The 25,337-nt window shown below is 36.1% G+C and overlaps 1 protein-coding gene across 1 annotated transcript in view; it reads right to left on the bottom strand.

Moving 5' to 3' along the window:
- EYS (eyes shut homolog) overlaps positions 1 to 25,337 on the bottom strand; it is a 797,046-nt gene that overhangs the window by 681,807 nt on the left and 89,902 nt on the right. Inside the window, exons 7-10 of the mRNA XM_030490420.1 lie at positions 23,153 to 23,257; positions 22,748 to 22,887; positions 15,541 to 15,707; positions 8,035 to 8,288 (exon numbers count right to left, since the gene is read on the bottom strand). Of these exons, the coding sequence (XP_030346280.1) occupies positions 8,035 to 8,288; positions 15,541 to 15,707; positions 22,748 to 22,887; positions 23,153 to 23,257 (666 nt within the window). The remainder of the gene's footprint in view (positions 1 to 8,034; positions 8,289 to 15,540; positions 15,708 to 22,747; positions 22,888 to 23,152; positions 23,258 to 25,337) is intronic.

Genomic DNA, 25,337 nt, shown 5'->3' with positions numbered 1-25,337 from the left:
GGAGAACAAGGAAAAGAGGAAAAAAAACCCTGCTCTGTTAACAAAGGCGATGATTTTATGCTGGAGGCTGTTATTACGGCTAAATTACTTCAGTTGACAAAGAAGCAATTACATGCCACTCAGCCTCATCTGAGTTATCAAGCACTGAGAATACCTCTCTCATAAGTGATGAAAATATTTGTGAAAACCACTGACTGATTTACAAGTTGTGCTACCTAACAGTACTTGCAGAAGGATTTAGAAAAATAACAAGATATCTGAAATATTCCAGTTGAAAATTAAATACAGATCGTTTTTCTTCCTGACAAACTCACAGTATTGTCGGCATATATAGCTAGGACTTTAGTTTCTATGCATCTCTGTTACCATTCCTTCAGGATCACTTTTGTTTTCTTTCTGATTTTCCTATCTAGCTACTGATAAATACACTATATGCTGGTATGAAAAACTGACATTGTTTTTCATCTAAAAGTTAACAATGCAGTTTTGGGTAATTCTCTGCATTCCAGAAAAGGCTAGGAGAAAAGCATTTTTTACCTATGAATCTTGTTAAAACTTGGAAAAGCCTTCATGTTTTAGTGCAATTTCTGCCAGTCAAATGCACATGTAGCAAAAATAAAAGACAACTGCATTTTGTGTACCTTAGACAGTAACTAGCTCTTCTGGTTATGTGCCATAACATGGAGTGCCATTAAACTGGTAGTCGCATCTGACAAAAGGCATGTCCTAAATCTACTTGCAAAGAGTTGCTAGGGAAATTCAGCAATTCATGTCCTCAGAGTACAATGGCAATATATGGACAGTATTTCAACAACATTTCAGAGAGAATCAAAAAAAAAAAATCTATGAAGGTACCATGAGGCCATATTTTCTGAGTATTTGAGACACGAAAAAAGCTGGACAAGTACAGAGAAGCCTTTTTTTTCCCCACCATGCAACTAATCTCAACTAAGAGCTTGAAATGCTTGATGAGAACCTTTGAACATCAGATAAAAATCACTAATTAGCTACAAATTACTTTCAACATCAAAGTATGCCAATGTAAATATTTTCTGCAGCTACACTTTTACGCTTAATATTAATGCAACACATCCAAACATAATTAGAAGTAAAATGTAATATTTTATTAGTTATTTAATAAATCTTAGCTTAAGATCTGAATTCCTGAACAATTTACTGGGATCATGTCACCAAATTCTGAAGTATAAAGAGAATGTTAAAATTCATCACGAGCCAATTCTACTTCTACTAACTCTATAGTGTGTTTTATCTTGTAAAAAATTGCAGTGTTCTTAAAATACAAAACAAATAATTACGGCTGCTTAGGAAACTGTCACTCTTGCAAACTGCATGGCCTTATGCTTAACAGCAACATTTTATACAGGCACATTGATGATACACAAGAAATGTTATTCTGTGGGAGCACAAAAATCTTGAAACAAGCCTAAGGATCTGAGTAGGTGCATGCTAAAAAATTTAGCAAAGGTATTTAGTCATCCACCAGCATTACTGATGTAACTCGCTCTGTTTAAAAAAATACTATTTTAGCAAATTGAGATATTCTTAAGTTCTTAGGGAAAAATAACTGGCGAGCAAAGACAACAAATAAATATTCCTTTTCATAAATATAATGGATGAAGCCTTCTTGAATATTCCTTCACTTCAAAAGCAAGAGCAACACTGTAAGATCACTAGATTGAAAGTTTGCACCTTTCAGTGGTTTAAATTTTCTGTGTTTTATTTCTGCTTAATTTAAAGACCTTAACTTCAAACTGAACCAATGGAACTATTTTTAGATTTTGCAGAATATCCACAAAACTGATTTTACATATCAGAATAAATTTAACTTCATGTCATTCTCACATACAATATTCAGACATTAGAATAAAACTGGAATCTGAGAGCTTTTCTCAATGTAATATACATTATGTGCAAGTATCTCATTAACTGTCACCACTACTATTAACATCTTTGTCTGAATTATGAAACACATTATGAAGCACAAATATCAACATAGAAAGTTTAATTTACATACTGTTTATACCAACTTTTGTTTTATAGACATAACAGAATATGAAGTTTGACAATGCAAAGACAGACAGAATGATCACAATTAGTAAAAGGATGTCTAAAAATTTAGGATTTTTTTTTTAACTAAAACTCTTTAGTTAAGGAAATATTACACCAAGATATAAGCTCATTTTTTTCTATTCCCAGATCTGATGAAAAGCATATTATTCAGAATTCCACTTCACGTAATGTTAATGAAGTACTGCTGAAAAAAGACAGGAGTTTTTTTAAGTTCAACTAGTATCCAAACCAGTAACAATATATTTGAAGGCTGTCTTCACAACCCTCCTGCCTTAATGTCTACCATTCTATAAAATATACATAAAGCATTCAAGTCATGTACATGAGAACACATGGTATAATTCTGCTGCGTTTTAGGCAACGTAAGGTATTGTGTTAGATAAGAGAGGTATCAACCTCGGTAACATCGCTGCTTAACTTTGCAGAAAATGCAGTTGTGAAAAAGCAAGACAGACAGTTCCAAGTGCGGCCTCAGTGAATTTAACGACATTTCCCTTTTTCGACTTTGCTGTTCTACACATCTGGTCTTTTCTTTTTTTTCTTTTATTCAAGGTCTTTTCTGTGTAAGAAATCACAGTAGTTAAAAACACAAAACAATTTTTATTATTATTTACCTCATACAGTGTAAACCTTTCTATGAACACTTATTCCAGATTGAAACTGATTTATATGATCTTGTCTTAAATCACTTCACTGGCTTAGCTTCCCTGAAAGAATTTTAACTCAGAGAAAGTCTATGACTCTTCAACTCGCGAGCCCAGCTCATCTGTCTCCATGGGATTACACTGTACATCTGACAGACTAGCTGCACTGGCACAGGGTGCCAAGGATAACCAGTCTCCCCTGGCATAAAAAGCCAGCCAGAGCCCCCCTAGAGGCTGCACTGTCCAATACCCTGAGTCACACACCCAGCCTAGACCTGTTTGGTGGTGATGATGTGGGAGGAGACATGAGCTGTGCTACAGGATGGCCTTGCCCTATTAAAATAGGAACTATATGAATGGAAATGAAGCAGATATTTCAAACACAGAAAGGGTGTGTAAACTAACCAACTGAACCCAACTGCCTTCATTCATGCAGCAGAAATAATACTTTCATAATATCAGGTGACTCTGCTAATATAAGCAGGTATCAGGACCTTGAGAACACTTCTACTCTCTAATTTCCCTAAGCAGCCCCATGTGGGACCTTCCCACACACCTGGCCCCTTGCACAACAAGCATCATTTCAGCTCAGCTCCACCCAGCTGTAGGCCCGCAGATCTGACCTGAACTATTCTGTAGGTCTGCTGTTTCCTCCCTTTGGCCCTGTCTCAGGAACAGACTTCAGCCCACATTGTAAGTATTTTTTCTCTCTGGATGGACCCCTTGTATGTACATTATAGTATTGTCTCTGGCCTTGTCTCCTGTTGCTTCTAACTTGCTTCCACGGATGGACCCTGGACTTTGTCCACTGCTTGCAATACCTGGGGTTTGTGAGGGACTCTGTTACCAGCCCCTGACTCTGCCTGACCTGTTTAGATGCTGCAGGACTATGCTTTGCTTAGCAATTGTACTGCCTGCACGGGGCTCGCTCATTCACTTTGAATTTTTTTACCTGTAATTCAAGGCCAGGTTGGACAGGGCCTTGGGCGACATGGTCTAGTGGAAGGTGTCCCTGCCCATGGCAGGGGAGTTGGAACTAGACGATCTTAAGATCCTTTCCAATCCAAACCATTCTATGATTCTATGATTCAGTTTTTAAAAATCATACGGTAAATTTCCTGGTTTGATATAGGCCAAATTCTCTTCTAAGCAGTAGAGAATACTCCAGCCATCTCCATTTTGAAGTTTCAATCACAAGTACAGTTTATAGTTCACAAGAAAAGATTGTGGTACATGATGTTATAAAGTATTTGTTTTTACTGTGCAAATAACCAAGCCTTGGATTTTTTCTGAAAAGTGCCTAAAGGGTCCCTAGCTAATACAATATAACGCATTTTAGAAATGTTGCTAGACATCAGATCAATCATCTAGAGAGAGGAGACAGCTATGAGTTCTCTATGTAAAATTTTGCTTCTGAAATAAAAACTGATTCTAATGTTATATCAAAGAGCACCCAGGGATTTACTCATTAGCAGAAGAGAAAACAAGTTGGTGACTGGGAAATCATGGCTTATTTGCAAATCTATGAATCCTAGTTCACAAAGTATGATAGTTCCCCAGAGATTTACAGAGTCCTGGGAAACAATAACTTCTTTAATTTATTTACTATTGCCTTTGATATTTCATCTGAAAGTGAATTTACTATTTATGGAAAAAAAAAAAAAGTAGTATATCTGGATATGTGAAAATTGAATTACAGATAAATGGCATAAAAAACACACACACAAAATAGGTGAAAATAAATGTGGTTTTTCAGTATTACACTGAAATGCTCTTCATTGATTTGTAGCATGCGTTATGACCAAACTTCAAATCTGTCCTGTGCTGGAAGATGTCCCAGGATCATAAACCTTCAGAGATTATATGAAAATGGAATTGCTAGGGTAGTAATAACATTTTTATAAGTTTAAACAGCCTTTTATTAAGTGTTTGTGGTTTATACTCTCTGAAAAATCAGAATTCAATATACTCAACACATGTGATAATGAGTTATACCAAATGGGTAATATTGTAAAATTTCTTTTTTCTTTGTTTGTATGGAAATGTTATTATGTAATACCTCATTGGGTGATTTTTCCAGTAACACATCATTATATAATTTATATAAGCAAGTTCTCATGTTCACAGAGCCACAGAATGGTTGAGGTTGAGAAGTGATCTCTGGAGGTCATCTCGTCCAATCCCCCTGCTCAACCAGAAACACTCAGAGCCAGTTTTCCAGGACCTTGTCCAGATAGCTTTAGAGTATCTCTATGGATGAGACTCAGAAACCTCCATGGCCAACCTGTGCCAGTGTTCAGTCACCCTCACAGTAAAAAAACTTTTCCTGATGTTGAGACAGCACCTCCTGTGTTTTAGTTTGCACACTACATCTGGTTCTGTCATGGCACCACTGAAAAGAGCCCAGCTCCATCTTCTTTGCACTCTTCCCTTCAGGTATTTATACACATTGATGAGATCCCTCCAAAAGCCTTCTCTTCTCCAGGCTGAACAGACTCAGCAGCCTCAGCTTTTCCTCATGGGAGAGATGATCTATTCCCTTAGTCATCTCTGTGATCTTTCACTGGAATCTCTCCAGTGGTTCCATGCCTCTCTTATACCAGGGAGCCCAGAACTGGACACAGTACTCCAGATGTGGCCTCAATACTAGTGTTGAGTAGAGAAATCTGCTGACAAAACACCTCCTAATGCAGCCCAGGAATTTGTCTTCTTTGTTAAGAGCACATTGCTGGCTCATACTGGTATCCACCAGGACTCTGAGGTTCACATCTTAACTTCATGCAACTGATCACCACCCTCTGGACCTTGTTCATCCAGTATTCACCTCACTGTCTGCTCATCCAGCTCACACATGATCAGGTTTTTTCATGAGGATATTGTCAGATACAGTTCTAAAAGCCTTGCTAATGTCAAAGTAGACAATGTATACTGCATTCCCCTCATTTACCAAGCCAATCTTTTAATTGTAGAAGTGTATCAAGTTGGTCAAGCACGACTAAGCCTTGGTGAATCCATGCTTAACTACTCCAGATTATTTTCTTGTCATTCATGGTTTCCAGGATTAGCTGCTCCATCACCTTTATAGGGATCAAGGTGAGGTTGACCTGCTTGTAGTTCTCCAGGTCTTTGTTTTTGCATTTCTTGAACATAGGATTGATGTTTACTTTCTTCCAGTCTTTGGGGACTTCTGCTAATCACCATGATCAGTTAAAGTTTATTGACAGTGACCTCACAGTGACATCTGCCAGCTCCCCCAGCATTTGTAGGTACATCCTGTCAGGACCTATGGACTTACGTATATCCAGTTTGCCTAGGTATTTCCAAACCTGAGTCTCTTCCACCAAGAGCACGCCTTTCTTGCTTTGGAATTTCCCTCTGGTCTCCAGGTTGTTGGATTATTGAAGGACAGTCTTACCAGTACAGGTAAAGGCAGCATTCAGTACCTCAAACTTTTCGACATCCAGTGTCATCAATGTCCCATCTCATTAAGCGATGGGCCCACATTTTCCCTACCCTTCCTTTCATCACCTACACACTTGTAGAAGCCCTTCCTGTTGTCTTTCACATCCCTTGTCAGATTCAACTGCATTTGGGCTTTTGCTTCCCTAACTTTACCACTGCACGCTCAGATAATGCCTCTGCATAACCCTTCCAGGTTACCTCTCCTCGCTTTAACCCTCTGCATGTTTTTTGTCTTTCAGTTTGTCCAGGACCTACTTGATCATCCATACAGGTCTCCTGGAATTTCTGCCTGACTTCCTGCTCTTTGAGATGAACACTTCTCAAGCTTGGAGGAGGTGATAGGCTTTCTTGAGCCCCTCTTCCCTCCAGAGCTTTATCCCATGGGATTCTTCCAAGCAGATCTTACACACCACTGCACTGCCCGTAGAGCAGACATTGAGGTGGCTGAAGTTCGCCATGAAGTCCAAAGTCCAAAATATGAGTTGGAGCTTCAGCCATGAAATGGAAATATATTATGCTAGATTTTGTACAGGGGAGCCAAGTATTTTTTTCTCTTCAGTTGCAGTCATTTAGTCGTGCTATCATAACAGAATTTAGGCTACCCCAGGGACAATCCTCTGTTTTGTTACACATTTATTAATAAATGAGCATGAAGAGGATGTATCATCTTTTATTAAATGTGTATTCAAATGCCCAAGAACTTACATACTCAACTCAAACTGAGGACAATAAATCTGCAAATATGTATCACATACATAAATGTATATAATATAAACGAATATAAATGTACTTAAAATTAAAAATTAAAAATGACATATTAAAAGTAAGTGTAGCTGGGCAGAAATTATAATGAAAATTAGCACTGAAGTTACAATTACTTTATAGCTCAGAACTGCGGCAGTGACCCAGAAAGATCCAAATGCATGTGTTATCTCAGTGCTTTAACTGGGACTTACACATCTAGTACTACGCATGTTCCCTGAATTGGAACAAAAGCCCTCAGCAGCTTAAAGAAGAAGCTGCAAGTAATGATTAGTTAGTACAGATGACACTGTACATACTATACTATTTATTTTTGTCATTGTTAGTGGTAGTGTACCACAGATTGTCAATAAAGATAGAGAAGCATTCAAAGCATTAATGCATTTGTTCAATGACTTGGACTAAAGACTGGGAATGCAACATTTCAGTATTGCTGAATCCAAAATTATTTTCTGCCTCCCACACATAGTCTTTGTATTAGGGTATTCACACAAAACAGAAAACTGGAACTAAAGGGAATCACATTATCAGATTGTGTGGGATTCATTTACCCAATGCAGAAATCTACAATGTATCTCATCCTAGAACAGATGTCCAAGATAGGCAGATGCCCCATCTCTGGTGAGTAGAAGGGGAGTCTGAACAACCCACTCAAATATAGCTGTTTATATTCATACATGTCGAGAGATGATACTGCTGTTCTCATTCCTCCTCATGCTTAGAATTTCCTGTTCTGTACCAAAACATTTGTTCTTATCAGCCTGTGTTGACTAAATCCATGCAATGGACATGGACAGGCTGAAAAACAGCAAAATCAAAATAATACGATTAAAACTGTGGTTTGGAACTTGATCAATTTTTTTGCCAAAAGCATCAAAGCATTGTATATTTAGTGGAGAGAAGGTCACCTGAGGAACAATTAGGAGACACAATCTAAGTGTTTCCATGCTAATTCATTCCAATAGATACATATGTATATATATATAAGAATTGTTATGCAATCATATAAACATCCCTTACACATAACTGGACAATCACATCTGTAGTCCAAGTCATTTCAAAAGAGAAAACTTACCTCTGAACCCAGCAGCACAATGACACGAAAAGTGGTCAATTAAATCCATACAGGTAGCTCCATTTTTGCAAGGTGAACTTGAGCATTCATTAATTTCAACTTCACAAAAGGGTCCTTCATATCCAGGCACACAGATACAGCTGTAATTATGCAAGTGGTCCTGGCAGAAACCATATTCAGAGCACTGGTTTCCAATGCAGTTGTCTGTATCAAGTTCACAAAATGTGCCAGTGTAACCAAGGGGACATATGCACCTGTTATTGAGACACGAGGAGGGGAAAAAAAAAAAAATCTTGAATATATGGGTCAATAATGACTAATGTTATCATTATTTTCACTTTGAATTTCTCACAAATTAATTGCAATTTTTTTAATCTTCTTTCTTTACCTTTAATTAGTCACTAAGTAGATTTGTTTTACATAGACTGCTTGTCATAATTAAATGGAACTACACAATAATCAAAATTTTAGCTATTTAGATGGGACAAACTAGTAGTTATACAGCTTTTAATATGAAGCTTCCAATGACAATATTCAAATAGCAAACTGATACAAACAATGAGCATGATGCATCTTAAGAATTCTTCTCTGAAAATTATTAGTTGCTTGCTAGAATGTGACAAATAAAAGAACGCATTATTAAATCTTGCTTCCTCTGGACGTAAAATCAGTATAAAAATGCTTTATGAATCAGTATAAAAATTGCAACCAAGGTTGCACGTTCATTCTATAACTGGAAAAAAACCCCCACCAATCTATAGAATTTTATATAACTTCAGCAGGATGACATGTAAATTGTGTAAGAGTGGAGATGGCTTTTTTGTGCTTCCTTTTCTCCCTTTTTTTTTTTTTTAAGTGTGTGAATCAAAATAAAGGTGGATTATCCTATAGCTGATCCACGTATCATAAAATTAGAAAATCCCTTTCTTTGATTGATCCTCTCTTTATCATGTCCAGAGGTCTCCTTGCACAGGAGGAGATAATCTTACAATAATCTTACATAGTCTTGATCCATAGAAATGTTATTTAGAAGCTGGAAAGAACTAACAAGTTAAGGAAGGCTTGATTGTAGCAATGTTCCCCTACTGATCCACCCAGCAGAAAGTGTATTTTATCTCTTTATTTTTAACAGAAGAGAATGTTCATGTGGCTGTTTGCTTCAGTCCTTCCTTATTATCCCTATATTTTTGTGTTAGAGTTGCAGAAATTCTAATTAGATAATTTATATAATTGTAATTGATAATTGTAAGTCAGTAGAAGAAAGACCCTATGTACAGAAAGGATACTATAAAATCACAGACAGCATGGTAGTAAGAATGTCATTTCAAAATGAGCGTCATGGATCTTCATGTCATGTGAAACAAAGTGGCTGACTTATGCTACTAGTCAAGCCCAAATCTGTGGCAGTGGTCTAGAACAATGTAAAACTACAAACTAATGGTACAGAAAGAGGTTTTGTTCTGTTAGTGTTTGCCAAAGTCACATACCAATGCAAAGAGGAGAACTCTAGTCCTCTTAGTAACAATTTAATTTCTTACTATGTGTTGACGATTAAAACAGCTAAGAATTATTATCATTTGTTTATAATTCAGACTGAAGTTTAGAGGTGATGGGATCTAAAAGTTCAACAAATTCCTTACAATTTATAATGATCTACATAAAATTCTAATGGCATGTTTACAACAAACTTCAGTACATAACATCGTATATAGAAAATCCACAAAGAAAGGCTAAAAAATATTTAAATGCGTAGGTTAGTAATGGCCTCTATTTAAAATCTGCACTTTATAATGTGTTGATTTTTCAATACTGCCATTTTTATGCAGTAAAAGTCTAAACTAGTCAGGTCATTGAGTTTGGTGCCTTTTTTGTTAATGTAACAGCACTAACATGTAATAGTTACCACTTGCATTATATATTCAACAGTACAATGTACAAGGCTGATATGGATCGCTCTATGCATATTTCTTAAATTTACTGTATAATAGTCAGTACTGTTCTGCAGGCTTTGGATATCAGCATCTGACTGCATTTATTTTCAGCCTTAACATTTTTGTAAGATTCTAAATGATACAAGGTGTTTAATAGATGTTATCATTTCATCACTAAGTCAATCTATGAAATGGGTCTTGAACAGAGTTTTGATAAACACTCTGCTGGCATAACATTGACACAGCTGAACTTCAAATATCTTTTCCTTCCTGTCTTAGAAATAATATCCAGACCAATGATCTATAAGTAATTAAGTCTTTTACACTTGTAGTAGGAAAAATACAATCACCACATTAGATTTTAATGAATATGACCTTGTGTTAATATTTCAACTGCACTAAAATACTGAACATGATGGCAAATGCTTTGAATCATGAATTGATTTGCAGTTTTAATTTGCTGCAAAGCTGAACTGCTTCTCTACAAAAATTAAAAAAAAAAATAAATTATACAGATATCTACAATACCAGAATTTCTACTTGTGAGTGAATCTCTAGCTCAGAAAACTTGTTGTCTACCCTTATCAGAAGGACACCCCCGCTGTGTGCTGGGGCTCAGCCTCGCTATGGCCTGATCTGGGTTTCAATGGTATAACCCCTGCCCTGGGGCTCAGTAACTGCTGCCTTCCCTGCTCTAGCTTCAGTTCTGGGAGTGGCAACTCTGGAGAGGGTGGGACACCTAATGACACCCCCCAACTACTTTCTTAAGGAAGACTAAAACATCAACTTTACAAACTGGGGGAACATTGAAAGGACAAACATGGCATGAAAGAAAAGGTAAATATGAGGAAGCTTTGTATTAACATTAATGGGAACAACAGCAATTTCTTAGCTTCACATATGCTCTCTTTTGCCTGTATCAAGATTTTGAGTATAACAGATCCTGGGAGGGGAAACCAATACCTCAATGCTTTTGCTACAAACATTGATTTTAGTATTTAGTGTATACCAAACACAAGCCACCGTTATCCTACTGCGGACTGCTCTGCTCCCACACATACCATGCAGATGATGATATGTTGCTACTCCAATGCCTAAATGTGGCTAACACTGCACTGTAATTTGATATGCCTGTAAAATAAATGTTAAATGGAGATGCAGATACGTCAGGCATGGAATTTAGTCTAAGAAGGGACATGTTACTCAAATGCAGATGGTTATGGAATAGCTGCAATGTGTTCCTAGCAATATGGAGTGGGATATAACTTTTTAGCACCAGAGCTCTAGAACAGCAGGTGTGCAGGTAAGCAAGTTCCTACTAGTTAGTCCAGGCAGGGCAGCTGTCACAATGTCACCATAGACTGCCTGCACTGAAGAGATGTAGTACGATTTGTGCCATTGAGGAAGTAACTGTGTACAACAGATGAATATTCAAAATTACTGAAAAAAGGCAAAGAACATATTGAAGATTTGATTATGTTGATCTGTGCTAGGAGATGACCCAGCTAGCTATTTTGTATCTTGAGACAGAAGGCGTATCGAAGCACTGAAGCCTGGTATTAGCAAAGACTTCCCAGTTACCTCTCTACTTTGTTTTTTAAAAAATGTCTGGGGTTTTAAATTATAGTATTCCAAACAGATTAACTGCATTTTCCCAGTATTTAGTATTTTCTTTTCTAGTTGAAGTATGAACTCACACACATTCATAAAATGGATGAAAAGGTTATTTTTCAAAGTTTTGCTTTGGCTTTTTGTAAGCATCTGTATGCTCTGCAGAAAAGCTGTTGTGTAACTTATTACAGAGATATTCACCAAGAAATTGCAACATATATTCACCTACCTTCTGGAGTTGTAGCAAAGTGAGGAAAAGTATTTTTCTTCTTTCTCTAGCGAAAGAAGACTGTTATTGTTACAGAAAACTCTGTATATCATAGTACTAACTTTATATGGCACTGTCAAGTAGGTCCTGAAGTCAAATTGCGTATCTAGTATAGGATGAATAAACTTAAAAATGGAAAATTAGGTACTAAAAAACAATGTAATCTAACAGCCTAATTTATCCAGCTGGCAGAAAACGGAAAAAGTCAAGGATCAATGAAGTAATAGAAGCTTTAAATTCTGTGATACAGAAAAGTTATCTGAATTATGTTTACTTTTCATACTCTTGCTGGCATCATGCAAAGAAGTATCTTGTATTCTAAAACATTTTATTTAACAATGTGTCACTAGGTAAGGCTTTATACTCTCCTAGGGAGATTAATTCAAGATTAAATTATACACACTGAAATTTATGTACTGAATACTGAAAAATGAGCTGGCAATTCAAGCTGTACTGTACACCTAATCTTGCTTCTTAATTGGAAGTTTTCCTGCATAAAGACTCATGAAATGCTGACCTCAGAGCTATAGCTGTAGACTAAAATAATTTTAAAAACATATTAGTTACCTTTTAAATAGTGGTAAATTCTAGAATACGTCTTCTTCAAATGTCTTAATCTAATAGTTCTCAGTCCTTCTTGCAGGGCTTTCCTGGGGCTATGGTATGTCTAAAACTTATCTGAATAGACTGGACTGAAGAAACAGGAGAAATAGGACAGGTAATTGAAACTACATTGAATTTTAAATTCCGTCTTTTCCCTCTGTTGCTCCCCTTCACTAAATAGACTATGATAAAATATCTACTAGGAGTTGTTTCAGTTAGGATCTTGGTTGTCCAAACAACAGTAACAGTAAGGAATAAATTTACAAGGTTGAAGAAAACAGAGTAATAATTCACCGTTTGGATTTCAAAGCAGGAGTATCAACTCCTTGAAGAATTCTTTCACTTTGATTATTTATTAAATGCTTTTCATTGACCCATGTTAAACCAGTTTTTCTCTCTCACAACATAATGAAACAATACCATTTTTTTTGAAAGGAAAATTCAAATACTCTTTCATGTAGCAACATTTTCTATTTACTGAGGTAATGAATCTGTTTTTTCTCTGTTGTATATGTGACCAAAGGTCAAGAGATTCTTTTGGCACACGGATGCGATTGGTCTATTGCATGGTATCTGCCTGATTCATCGTATTGACAGCTACACCGTCAACCCAGTGGCAGGAGCAGTAACTCTTTGGAGAAGTTATCACTTTAAATACATGCTGATTAACTTATGTCATGATATCTCAAACAGCACAGACTCAGCTGGAAGTGCAATAATTAATTAGAATTAGTGGTTTTGTGATAGTATAATTTAGTCCACTCTAGTTGTAACAGATGGCTCACTAAGCCAAAGGAGTAAAACTCCTAAGACTTATTATTGTAATTATGTTGCTCTTATTATGTAGCCTTACTGAGTACTATCCTCTATCATAGTTTTAAAGTCCCCCTCCTTCACACAGAGCAATTCCCCATCCTGTACTCAAAGGAAATTCTCTGCATATATTATGTGACACTACTGTCTGCAACAGTCATTTCAAAATCGGAGGAGAAAAAGACTATGCCATGGTAAGGAGACTGAAAGTTAGAAAAATTACATACAGCTGAGCACTTATTTCCAATCTGGAAAAACCTGACAGCTTGTAAATGTGAGACCTCAAAAGAAGGGTATGTTCTTGAAGCTAAGCTGGATACTTTCCATGCTTTCCTGCTCTTAGCATTACTACAGCAAGCTACCACTAGAACAATATATTATAAACAAAGTTTAATAATTAGCTTAGGAGTAAAGTTTTCTTAACTCAGAGAAAAGTCTAGTTTTACATTTATTACAGTAAATAAAAGCATGTAATAACATATAACTAATACATAACATTTTGGCTAACTTAGTAAGTGGATAAGAGAAAGGTAAGTAATGTTTTGAATGACTATAACAGCTTTAAAAATGGATCTCAGTAGGGCTGCTAATGGCACTTACACCTCTAGTTCTCCATATACTCTGCTGACAGTTTTCATATGTCTTCCTGAAACTACTTTGCATAAAATACAGCTCTTGATAACTGCCTTATCAAAAGTGATACCCATTTTAGGATAGAAATGCAAATTGCAAGTCTCTTTCAAAAAAGGTGGATGACTACAGTAGTGAAATTCAGCATTTCCTCTCCTATTGTTATGGTTTTAATGGTGTACTGGAAATGGGAAATAAATATGACAATAAATAACTCTTGGGAAATACCACTATTTTTATGGAAGGAATAGTTTAGTTCGCTTAAAAATGCTTCACTGTCCTTGTGAAATAGCAATGCTCTGTCAACAGAGCAGGTATTACACATTAAACTCTCTGCACACTGTCTTTGCAAAATAACCAATTGTGTTCTTGTGAACTCAGGTTCTCTGATAACATGCCTGCTAATGCACCTAGGATCTGGATCTTCATGATATGTCTTCTTGTTCCTTAAATAAATGGACTGCTCTGCCAACCTTACTTGTCTTTCAAAGACTTCAAAAGTAAGAATTTAGTGTTTTCAGTCAGCAGCCCGAGTCTGGATTAGCGAGCTAAATTCAGAAGTTCTTGTTTCATCAGAATTCTTCAGACCTACTCATTTCTCAGTAAATGCTAGTGGATTTCATAACGTAAATGTCGCTTTGTTCATCTATCAGGGTTCTTTTTGTGACACATACAGGAAAATCAAAGATTATCAGTGAAATAAAAGGAATTTTTGCCACACCGTCCTTACAAAGTACACATCCTTCCTTTCTGCAAGCTTGCAATCTACTCTTGTATTGAATCACTGGACTGTATTTTGACATTTTAACTCTGGTACATTGAGAATCACGTACTTACTGTATTTTCGTGCTTAATTGGGGATTGCAGTTATTATTACAGAAGATCCTATAAAAACAGAGGTGGAGTGGAAGAAATCTTTAATTACTTCAATTTTAATCTGGTCTGCTATTGCAACCTTTTCTAAGTAGAAAAAATAAAGCATATTACAGTGCTTCTAAGTACAGAACACAGCATGATATTAAAGACTTTCAAAATACACTTACAGACATTATGGAGAGGTTTTAGTTATTCTGGGGTTTTTATAGAGGAAAAATAAATAATTCAAGTCTTATGAGAACAGCTGAACTCTGCTTACTGAAGAAATATTTTTACATTTATTTTTCCCCCATACTTTATAGAGTCTTATTTTCAAATATCTACAGCCTGTTGCAGCTCACTAAGGAAAGCACATACTTGACAGTTTTCTCAATACCAAACCCAGAAGCCACAAATAACTCAGCATTTCAACTATTCACTTGAAAATTATAATTTGGGTTTTAATAAGAAAAGTCACTCCATGTCACACTCCAGGGTCATAAAGTGTTTACCATTTACTAGAAGAGATGGTTTGTTTATCTGAGATTTTACATAGTTGGTTTAACTTTGTCTATCAAAGAGGAACATTTGTGAGGCCTTCCTGAGCAATACTTCAGACTACACAGTCTTACTGAATGCATGTTTATTTGAAGTTAGTATCCATCGCATTTTATGATCTGACAAAAATATTCCTGTAATAGCAACTCTCTTTGTAATTCTTGTTGAAAGGAAAAACATCTTCATTTGGCACAAACTTCCCCATGAAGCCTTTTATGGAAAGCATCTTGTTAGTACCTGTATTTATTAATTCCATCTTCACATGTGGCTCCATGTTGGCACTGGTTGACCTCACAGTCATTAATATTCTCCAGGCATGTTTGTCCTTTCCATCCAAGAGCACAGACACAATGAGATCTCTGGTTTTCTTCATCATAAAAGCAGCTACCTCCATTTGCACATACCTGATTATGAGAAGTACAAATACATAAAACAGCTTTTCTCTATATTCTGGGATTTTTTCCCCCAGATTTTAACTGACTAAGCTGTTGGTAATAAATATGGTTTTACGTTGTAATATGACAAAAGATCAATCTCCAAAATACTGAATGTCATTAAATCAATCTATCATATCACTGTTTATTTGGAAAGAGGCATTTATGATTCAATTTAATAGTGCCCCTTTCATAACTGACCTTAAAATGTGCTTGCTTTAGGAGAGATAATAGTGAACTAGCCTGTCACTGTTCCATTGAAAGCGTAGAACAACTGTTCCTGTGCTTAAAATCGATGTATAATTTAATTGAATTTTTGGCTATCACCACAAAGACTATTTTTTTTAATTTTAATCATAATTCTGATTCACGATGTATACTTGAATTTTTTATATATATCTGTATCTATCCATATCTATATCTCACACATCTATGCTCTGGGAAGACCAGAAATTTCTTTCTTTTCAACCTCCAGACACTAAGAAATTAATAAACCTAGACTGGAACAGCATTTTTTGTCTTAGCTTTTATTTGCTAATATTACTTACAACATTTCCTGTATTCTTCAAAAATTATAGAAATTTCTAGGTCAGAATGAATGCTGTTTTCTTCAGTTCACTTTTAGGGTCCCATTTAATTTCCATGAAAATTTTGCCAGTGTAAAAATGGATAACTACGTTTTCATTTCAAACCAATTAAGACCCCTTCTTCTAATGAATTGGTTTCTAAAGAAAATCGTGTCTAGAAGATGAGCTAATGCACTAGTACTTCAGTTTGATTGAGTCTGAATCTCTTTATAAATGCCATTAGGTTTTGTAATAATAATAGTTCTTGGCAGAAATCCTCTAATATTCATTTGTCTTTGATTAGGTTTTAAATTGACCTTAAAATGAAAAAGATTTTTTGCTATGCTTATAGTACTGAATTTCAGACACAAGATCCTTTCTCAATAGGACAACTTATTTGAAGAAAAGCACTGCTCAACATAAATGCAAAGAAAACAAATGCAAAGAAAACTCCTCTGTGTATAGTTTTGGAAGTATTCTCTTTTTGTGTGTCTTCTTACTTTTTTATTTTTAACATTTCTGCAGGATTTTCTCCTAAGGCTTACTATTTCCTCAAACCTCCAATATAAGCTTACATTCAAAAAAAAATCATGCAGAAAAAACTTCTAAGATGATTAAGACAAAAGTTATATTTCAATATTGCCACATTATTATATTTATTATAGTCTTATGTGGGTTTGATACTTCATACTGTGAATAAAAGTGTCAGCCTTTAAGATGTTATTGCAACCTAAAGCAGCTTTAAATTAAGATAAAGTTATGGAAGGTATTTTTAGCATCAAATCCATTCAGCAGTTTTCTCTATCATATACATTTCTACCTCTGTAAAATTAAAAATTAATGTAAAATTAATTCCCTATCAGTTTAAATATTGAAAACTCTGAGTTAGAATTATTAACAATTTTTTAATAAACGCCAGCTACAATTATTCATTTATTACTAAAGTCAAACTAAGTACCTCCACAATGTTGTTCTCTAAACTTCAAACCTGCATTGTAGTTTTCTAGAGTTACTACAAGAAATACTTTTAAATGAAAATAAACAGATAAATGGACTTTTGTAAAGAGCAGCATCCTCTCACCAATCAGCTTTTTCGTTTTCCCAAGGTAAATCTTCCTCATCGTTATGATTAAGCACAGATCTTATGACTTCATAAACTGTGAACGGGGGCTCTTCTGGTCAGTCTGATCATCACACTTCTGCCTATGGCATGTACTTAAATCTGCCTTATTATTTAGTCTTGATAAAAACATAAGAATCACTTCCTTCCAGGAAATGTTATTACAGCAAGAGAAGATAATTAATCCCTAGACGATTACATTTCCTCCTCCTTTCTTCACTCCGCAGTAATTGAGGGACTTAACCCTACTATATGGCTGTCTCTTCTCTACATATTATCTGTTCTCCGTTGCTTGAGATAAGACACTGAGCTAGAAGGATTTCAGCACAATCATTTCCTAACGTTTCTTCCGTCTTACTTTTTCCGAAATTCTCTGCAGTTTGAATGAAACTGTTTTGGTTTTTGGTTGGGTTTTTTTGGTGATTTTTTTTTTTTCATCAGGCATATCCTTTTACTACAGTCTTCAGGCTTTATTACCACAAAATCAATTGTACCCATATTCAAAATTCCCCAGTGTAATTTTAGTGGATCTGCCCTACGTTCTTTCCCGGACTAGTGATACACTAAGAAAGTAGAAAAAAAAATTTCTTAAAACAAACAAACAAAAAAAAATCCCTCCTCAAAAAAAAAAAAAAAATCAGAATTTCAAGAAACAATTGCTGAAAACTCCAGAAGGAATTATGAAACTAAAATATGGAAGAGTATGATAAATATGAAAGAAGCACTCTGCTTATACTCTGCTTGTAGATTTCACTTCTACCTGCATTGTAGATGCTACTGAATTATTCCTTGTGGAGCAAATACTTAAAATCCTTCGGCTGCCTATAAGCAGAACCTGATGCCTTTCTTGGTCTCCAGAATGTGAGTTAGTTCACCTCAGTTATGCATGAATATGTTTCCACTATGTTTCCTTTTATTCAATTCTGATACCCTGGCTTCTGACAACTAAATGTTATTTTTTCATTCTGTAAGTGTAGTAAGTATGGTGAAAGCCGTTTCTAAGAAGCAAACCTTGTAGAAAACTATATAGAAAATATTATTTCTATGGATGGCTATATTACTTAGCATCTAAAACCCTTCCTGCAATGCCTACTAGCACTAGTAATTGAAAAGTCATTGAATCTCTTATTTTGGAGATTAATTTAACATAACAATGCTGAAGTTCACAGATGTCACTTGTAACTTGCAAACATACACACTAAATTCCATCCTATTTTCCAGACCATTTCTCCAAGGTGGTGTCAGATTCATTTATCCAGGAAACTACTGCTAAAGTAACTCAGCATAACTGTCTTACCTGCTTTATATCAAGCTAGAACAGGTGCACTGTTTCACTAGCTCACTTATGAGATTACTATTTGAGAAGCTCACCTATTTCGAGTTTTCTAAAAGCTTTTTATTTTTGCCATTTCTATTCTTGCTACAGAAAGAAAATAAATTGCCTTGAAATTATTCACTTCTGGCTATTTTTTTATTTACTTTATTACAAATAACACTTTTTGCAGAAACTATAAATGAAGTATCATTAGTTTCCTTTAGATAAATAGAAAAGACTTTATTTCTGATTTTTTTTTTTAATGCACAGAACCATAAAAAATATATAATAACGTATGTCTTATCCTCATTTTCCTTTCTTCACTATCCTGTGCAGGTTCTCAAAGATAAACACCTAGTGATTTAAAGTCAGCCTCCTCCACATAGGGCAGCAAGGAGGGCACACAGCAAGCTCACTACCCTGGAAATCAGGAAAGCAGACTTTGGACTCTTCAGGGATCTGTTAGAGTACTATGGAATAAAGCCCTAGAAGGAAGAGGGGCCCAAGAAAAATGGTTAATACTCAAGGATTGCATCCTCCAAGCTTGGAAGCGATGAATCCCAACAAAGTCAGGCAAAAACACCAGGAGGCCTGCATGGATGAACAAGATGCTCCTGAACAAACTCAAGCAAAAAAAGGAGGGTGGAAGCAAGGATATGTAGCTTGGGAAGAATAGAGAAATTGTCTGAGCAGCCAGGGATCAGGTTAGGAAAGCTAAAGCACTGACAGAATTAAATCTAGCCAGAGATATCAAAGACAACAAGAAAAGCTTCTGTAAGTATGCCTGTGATAAAAGGAAGACTAGGGAAAATATAAGCCCTCTCTGGAAGGAAATGGGAGACCTGGTTACCTGGGGCATGGACAAGGCTGGGGTATTCCATGACTTTTTTTTGCCTGTCTTCACCAGCAAGTGCTCCAGCCACACCACTCAAATTGCAGAACACAATGGCATGGACTGGGCAAACGAGGAACCACCCACTGTAAAAGAAGGTCAGATTCAAGAACATCTAAGGAACCCAAAGGTGCACAAGTCCATGAGACCTGACAAGATGCATCTGTGGGGCCTAATGAAACTGGTGAGTGAAGCTGCCAAGCCATTATCTATCGTATTGGAGAAGTCGTGGCAGCTCATTAAAGTTACCACTGACTGGAAGAGGGGAAACAGTATTTTTAAAAAGGGAAGCAAGGAAGACCTGAGGAACTACAGGCCAGTCAGTCTCACCTTGGTGCCCAGCAAGATCATGAAGCCTATCAGGTCATTCCTGACAGCAAACATGGCTTCACTAAGAACAAATCATGCCTGACCAATTTGGTGGCCTTACACAATGGTGTTACACAGCATTTGTGGATAAGGGAAGAGCAACTGGTGCCATCTAACTGGACCTTTAACCATCTAAATGCAAAGCGTTTGACACTGTCCCATATGACATCCTTGTCTCTACACTGGAGAGGCATGAATTTGACAGATAGACCATTTGGTGGATAAAGATTGGCTGGATGGTTGTTGTGTAAGAGTCTCAGTCAACAGCTTGATGTCCGAGTGGAGACCAGCAATAAGTAGCATTCCTCAGCGGTCACTACTGGGACAGGCGTTTTTTAGCATCTTTTGCAGTGACATGAACAGTAGAATAGACAACACCAAGATGTGTGGTGCAGCCAACATACTAGAAAGAAGGGATGCCATCCAGAGGGACCTTGACAGGCTTGAGAGGTGGGCCAGTGTGAACCTTACGAAGTTTAACAAGCAGAAGTACAAGGTCCTGCATCTGGGTTGGGGCAATCCCAAGCACAAATACAGGCTGCGCAGAGACTGGAATGAGAGCAGCCCTCATGAGAAAGTCTTGGGGGTGTTGGTTGACAAGAAGCTCCACATAGGCTGGCAGTGTGTGCTCGCAGCCCAGAAAGCCAACCGTACGCTTGAAAACAAACATGGTCAGCAGGTTGAAGGAAGTGATTCTCCTCCTCTGCTCCTTTCTCATGAGACCCCACCTGGAGTTCTGTGTTCAGCTCTGAGGCCCCCAACATAAGAGGGACATGGACCTGCTCGAGCAAATCCGGAGGAGGGCCACAAAGATAATCAGAGGGCTGGAGCACCTCTCTCTTCAAGACAGGCTGAGGGAGTTGGGGTCATTCAGCCTGGAGAAGGCTCAGGGAAACCTCTGAGCAGCCTTCCAGTACCTTAAGCAGGCCTACAAAAAAGCTGGAGAGGGACTTCTTACAATGGCATAAAGCGATAGGACAAGGGGAATGGCTTTAAGCTGAAAGGGAAGATTTAGATTAGACATTAAGGAAAATATTTGTCACTATGAGGGTAGTGAGGCACTGGAACAGGTTGCTCAGAGAAGTTGTGGATGCCCCCTCCCTGTAAGTGTTCCAAGGCAAGGTTAGATGGGGCTTTGAGCAACCTGGTCTAGTGGAAAGTGTCCCTGCCCATGGCAGTGGGGTTGGAATTAGATGATCTTTACAGCCTCTTCCAACTCAAACCATTCTATGATTATGTCACTCTATGAAAAGAACTAAAACCCAAGCATATCACTCCTTTATTTTAGTTGCTATCTTCTTTCCCATAAGAAAATCTACTAATTATTTACATTTTGCCCCAAATATGTTTCTCATGCAGTGGGTGTATATAGATACAAATACATTATTTTTTTACTTCACATGACATTTATGACTGTGTATGTAATGTTTGTATGAATAAATTAAATATGTCTTAGGGCTTTAAAGCAAATATCACAGTAAAATGTTATAGTAGCTCCCATCAGCATCCTTGGCACACTATCACTTCTCATCCTAACTAGCCATAATGATTATTGCATCATTTTGGTATTATGCAATGTACAATAAATTTGCACTCAGTATGACATTTTAAATCATAAAAACATTAACATTTAACAGATGCTGAACAATTCAAATATAAACCTTTAAGCCAGTGAGTATTTAAGCATTACATTTCATACTTATTGGTGAGTGTGTACCCATGGACTTCAAGGTGACATAAATGTTGATTGCTTCTATGTAAACACATTGTCTACTCTGCATAGTGTGTTTTTATGGTGAATATATTTCAATAAGAAAACTGATTAAGCCTTTGAAACACTGGTTACCATGTTTAAGTAGCTATTTGAAAGGGCTACACAGTATTGTGTACATAGCTTTTAAAATAACTAACATAATAAAGCAGTGCAACATTATTTTACTTTATCCTGTACTGCAATATCAGTAACTCAAGGGCCTGGGTCTGTAGCCCACTCTGATGTGAATGAATCCTAACTAAACCAATAATTTAACTGAAAAGGTCACTAAAGTTTAGTGAGAAAGGTATAATCAACACATCTTAAAGACATCTGGATACAAAATGGATGCTCCTTTAGTCTAAGCATTGTCGATATCTAACTTTTAAGTTAGAGAAGATTTCTAGAATACCTTGTATGTACAAAAATCCAATTTATTACTATATTCTGTGAGCATTTAAGAATAACTTTCAAGGAGAATCTTGATTTTTTTCTAATTGCATTTCCAGCTCTCATTGCAGTGTAATATTACCCTTGCTTTAGTTTTCTGTTGTTGATTATGGTTTTTATTTTTGCTTTTAATGGAAATTAAGCTTTTGTTATTCTTTCTCTGCATTGATGCACCATCAGCCTTCTCTCTAGTAACTTTTAACCACATCAAACATTACTAGGAAATTTCACCTGAAGTTCCTACAAGTTTCATAACATAGCAGCGAGCAGGGTACGGGAGACATCAGTGAGTAAACCTATAAAGAACAAGAAGGGCGGAGCTCAGACATTCCAATGTTTCTTGGGCAATGATGAGACTAGTCACATCACGCACTTTTGGATGTGCACGTTACACAGGAAAGGGAAAGATTAGCGTGAGAATGTATCAAGAACAAGTACTGTGTTTAGGAAACCCATGGGAAATGAGGCTTCATCAGCCTACTGCTCTTAAAATAACTTGTCTGATCTCCCAAAAACACTGGGGGAAATGTACCACTTCATCCTACCTCTGTGTTTCCAATACACGGTGATAAACATGTGTAATTAAATCCATGAGATTTATCCACACACAGTGCTCCTGGGGCACATCTTATATTGTAGAATAGGCAGGCATCAATATCCAGTTTACATCTTTCGCCTTCAAAACCTGCACCACAAAGACAATGTTTAATCACAGTTCATTCAGAATATTGACATTATGTCTGTTCAGGGTGTCAGCAGTTAACACCACTCTACTAGAGCAATTTGGCAGTTTTATTTCCTAAACAAATTGAAAAAATGGTATTCTTCATAAAAAAACGTTTCTTGTGTACATTAAGATATATTGCTATTTTTATGACGTTATTTCTTAAATATTATATGACATTTTCTTTGTTCTGTTTAGAAAATACAGTAGATTTCCAGTGACTCACCTACAGGGCAAGAGCACTTAAAATGATCTCCATAGTCAATGCATGTTCCTCCATTTTCACATGGATTGGAACCACAGGTATCTACTTGTACTTCACAGAATTCTCCTAGGTTGGAAAAAAAACTAAACATGAACCATATCAGTAATACTAGTAAAATAACTATTGCTGTAAATCATCTTTCCGGAATATTGGTTAGAATTTAAAGACCTTGTGTAAGTTTCCAGACTCCTTTCTCTCCATTTATATATAAAAAATAAAGAATCTGAAACAGAGGTAATATTTTGCATTTTCTTCTAGTCTTCACCACTGCATGAGTCAACCCTGACCTTGATCTCTACTCAAGACTTCTGATTCTGTTATGCATATATTTCATTATGTCTTTTCTGGGCTCCATTTTGGCTAGAAAAAAGCTAGTCCACATTTGTCTGAGTTACCCTTAGTGTCATCCCACTGAACAATTACTTGCTCATTTAGCTGAAGACCCCTTTTTTAGGTCAGCAGGAAAAAAAACCTGAACTTGTCATGACAGTTTTAAAAAAAATGTGCTGAAGAAAAATGTATCTTTGGCAATGTGATAAAAGACAATAAGGAAGATGGTCAGCTTTACCATTTGTCCTGGAGAAACAGTAGATTTGACAAAAAAAGAGCACTTAAAGGTTTTCTCCTTATTCTTTTTAGTACTGAAAACAATATAATGAATTCTGTGTAAAGGTTTTTGAGATTTTTTTTTTCTTGTTATTGGTGTGCTGTTGTTCCTTTTTCCATGAACTTTTTATGTTTTAGTTTATTATTTCTACAGTGGGAATTAATCTTCACTGCCAAGAAAACTAGAAGAAAGTGGAGGAGTTTTTAAAAGTTTCAAAGAGGAAAACTTCAGAAAAGAAAGTAAGAGTAGATTACTGATGGTTTTACTATCAACTGGTTTGTAATCAGTGATACTTTACTCAGTAGCTTAAGCAGAAAAAGATGGAACAGCTGTACAGGAGAAAAATGTTTGAGAGAGATGTTCACGGAACTGGGATTCTTTTTTAAATCAGACAAAAGGTTCTGTAAAATGTTTTGTCAAAAGAGAGCATTCAAGTTAAAATTCTTCACAGGAAAAAAAAAATAAAAGCAAAAAAAAAAAAAAGAATTCTCCTTCAAATAATGAAATAGTTTCTAAATTTTTAGTCAGCTCTCATTTTGAGCTAAAGCCAGAGACATCAGTAGAACATGAACTATTAGTATAAAATTTGCTAAGTAAAGGATTATGTCTGTTTCCGCAAAGCATTTCTGCCAATTTAATTGACTTTAGTCCATTCCTAATATAAAACACTTTGAGTTTCAAGAAATATACATTCTATCTTTTAACATGCTGGAATGGAGTGTCAAACTAAGACCTAAAGACTGCTTTTTATGGACTTCTACAAATGTAAACAGGAATATACTTATTAAGGCCTTAATACTGTGATCTGTTGTCCAGAAATCTCTTGTTTTGGGCCAACAGGTGCTGAACCACATGTACAATATTATGTATTTACAGAGAAGTTGACCAGCATGCCATACAGACTGCTAATGTTTATTTTGTGCTTTTGCTACTCAACCAAAAATAGCCTAGAATTAACATGTCAATTTTGAAACAGCCAAGAGTATACTTTACTGAAAGCTTACTGACTTACTGGTTTAAGTATACTATTACTGTAAATTTTAAATTAATAGATAAAATAGGAAAATAGATACTTCTTGCTGTTTATTATTATAATATGTAGTATTATATGGGCAACTATGGACAATGTGACCTTGCATTTACAAGATTCACACTTCCTCACTTTGTATTGACACTAACAGTAACTGTAATGGCTACTTTTAGAAAGCCCTGCTATGAGATGAGCTAGGAAAAGAGTTATAAAAAGTAACTTTGTGTAATAGTGATTGGCAAAATGACATGGTAAAAAATAAACAGACATTTTAATTGCAAAATGAACTGAATGTGTTGAGGAAGTTGGTATCTCCTATGAAATGTGGGGTTTCTTTTCATATTTTCCTTAATGAGGTCTGGAAAGCAGAAAGGTGGGAATAAACTTCAACTCAATATGTATTTTGGATCCAATTTTTCATATTTATTCATGAGGATGAAATTCTCTTCTCCAAGAAACCCTTATGAATAAGTATTAGTACAATCAAACAGGATTAAAGAATTATTTTG

This window comes from Strigops habroptila, chromosome 6, assembly GCF_004027225.2.
Source record: "Strigops habroptila isolate Jane chromosome 6, bStrHab1.2.pri, whole genome shotgun sequence".
NCBI classification, from domain to species: domain Eukaryota; kingdom Metazoa; phylum Chordata; class Aves; order Psittaciformes; family Psittacidae; genus Strigops; species Strigops habroptila.
Note: the sequence above shows the minus strand (reverse complement) of the source record. Positions and strands in the feature narration are given on the sequence as shown.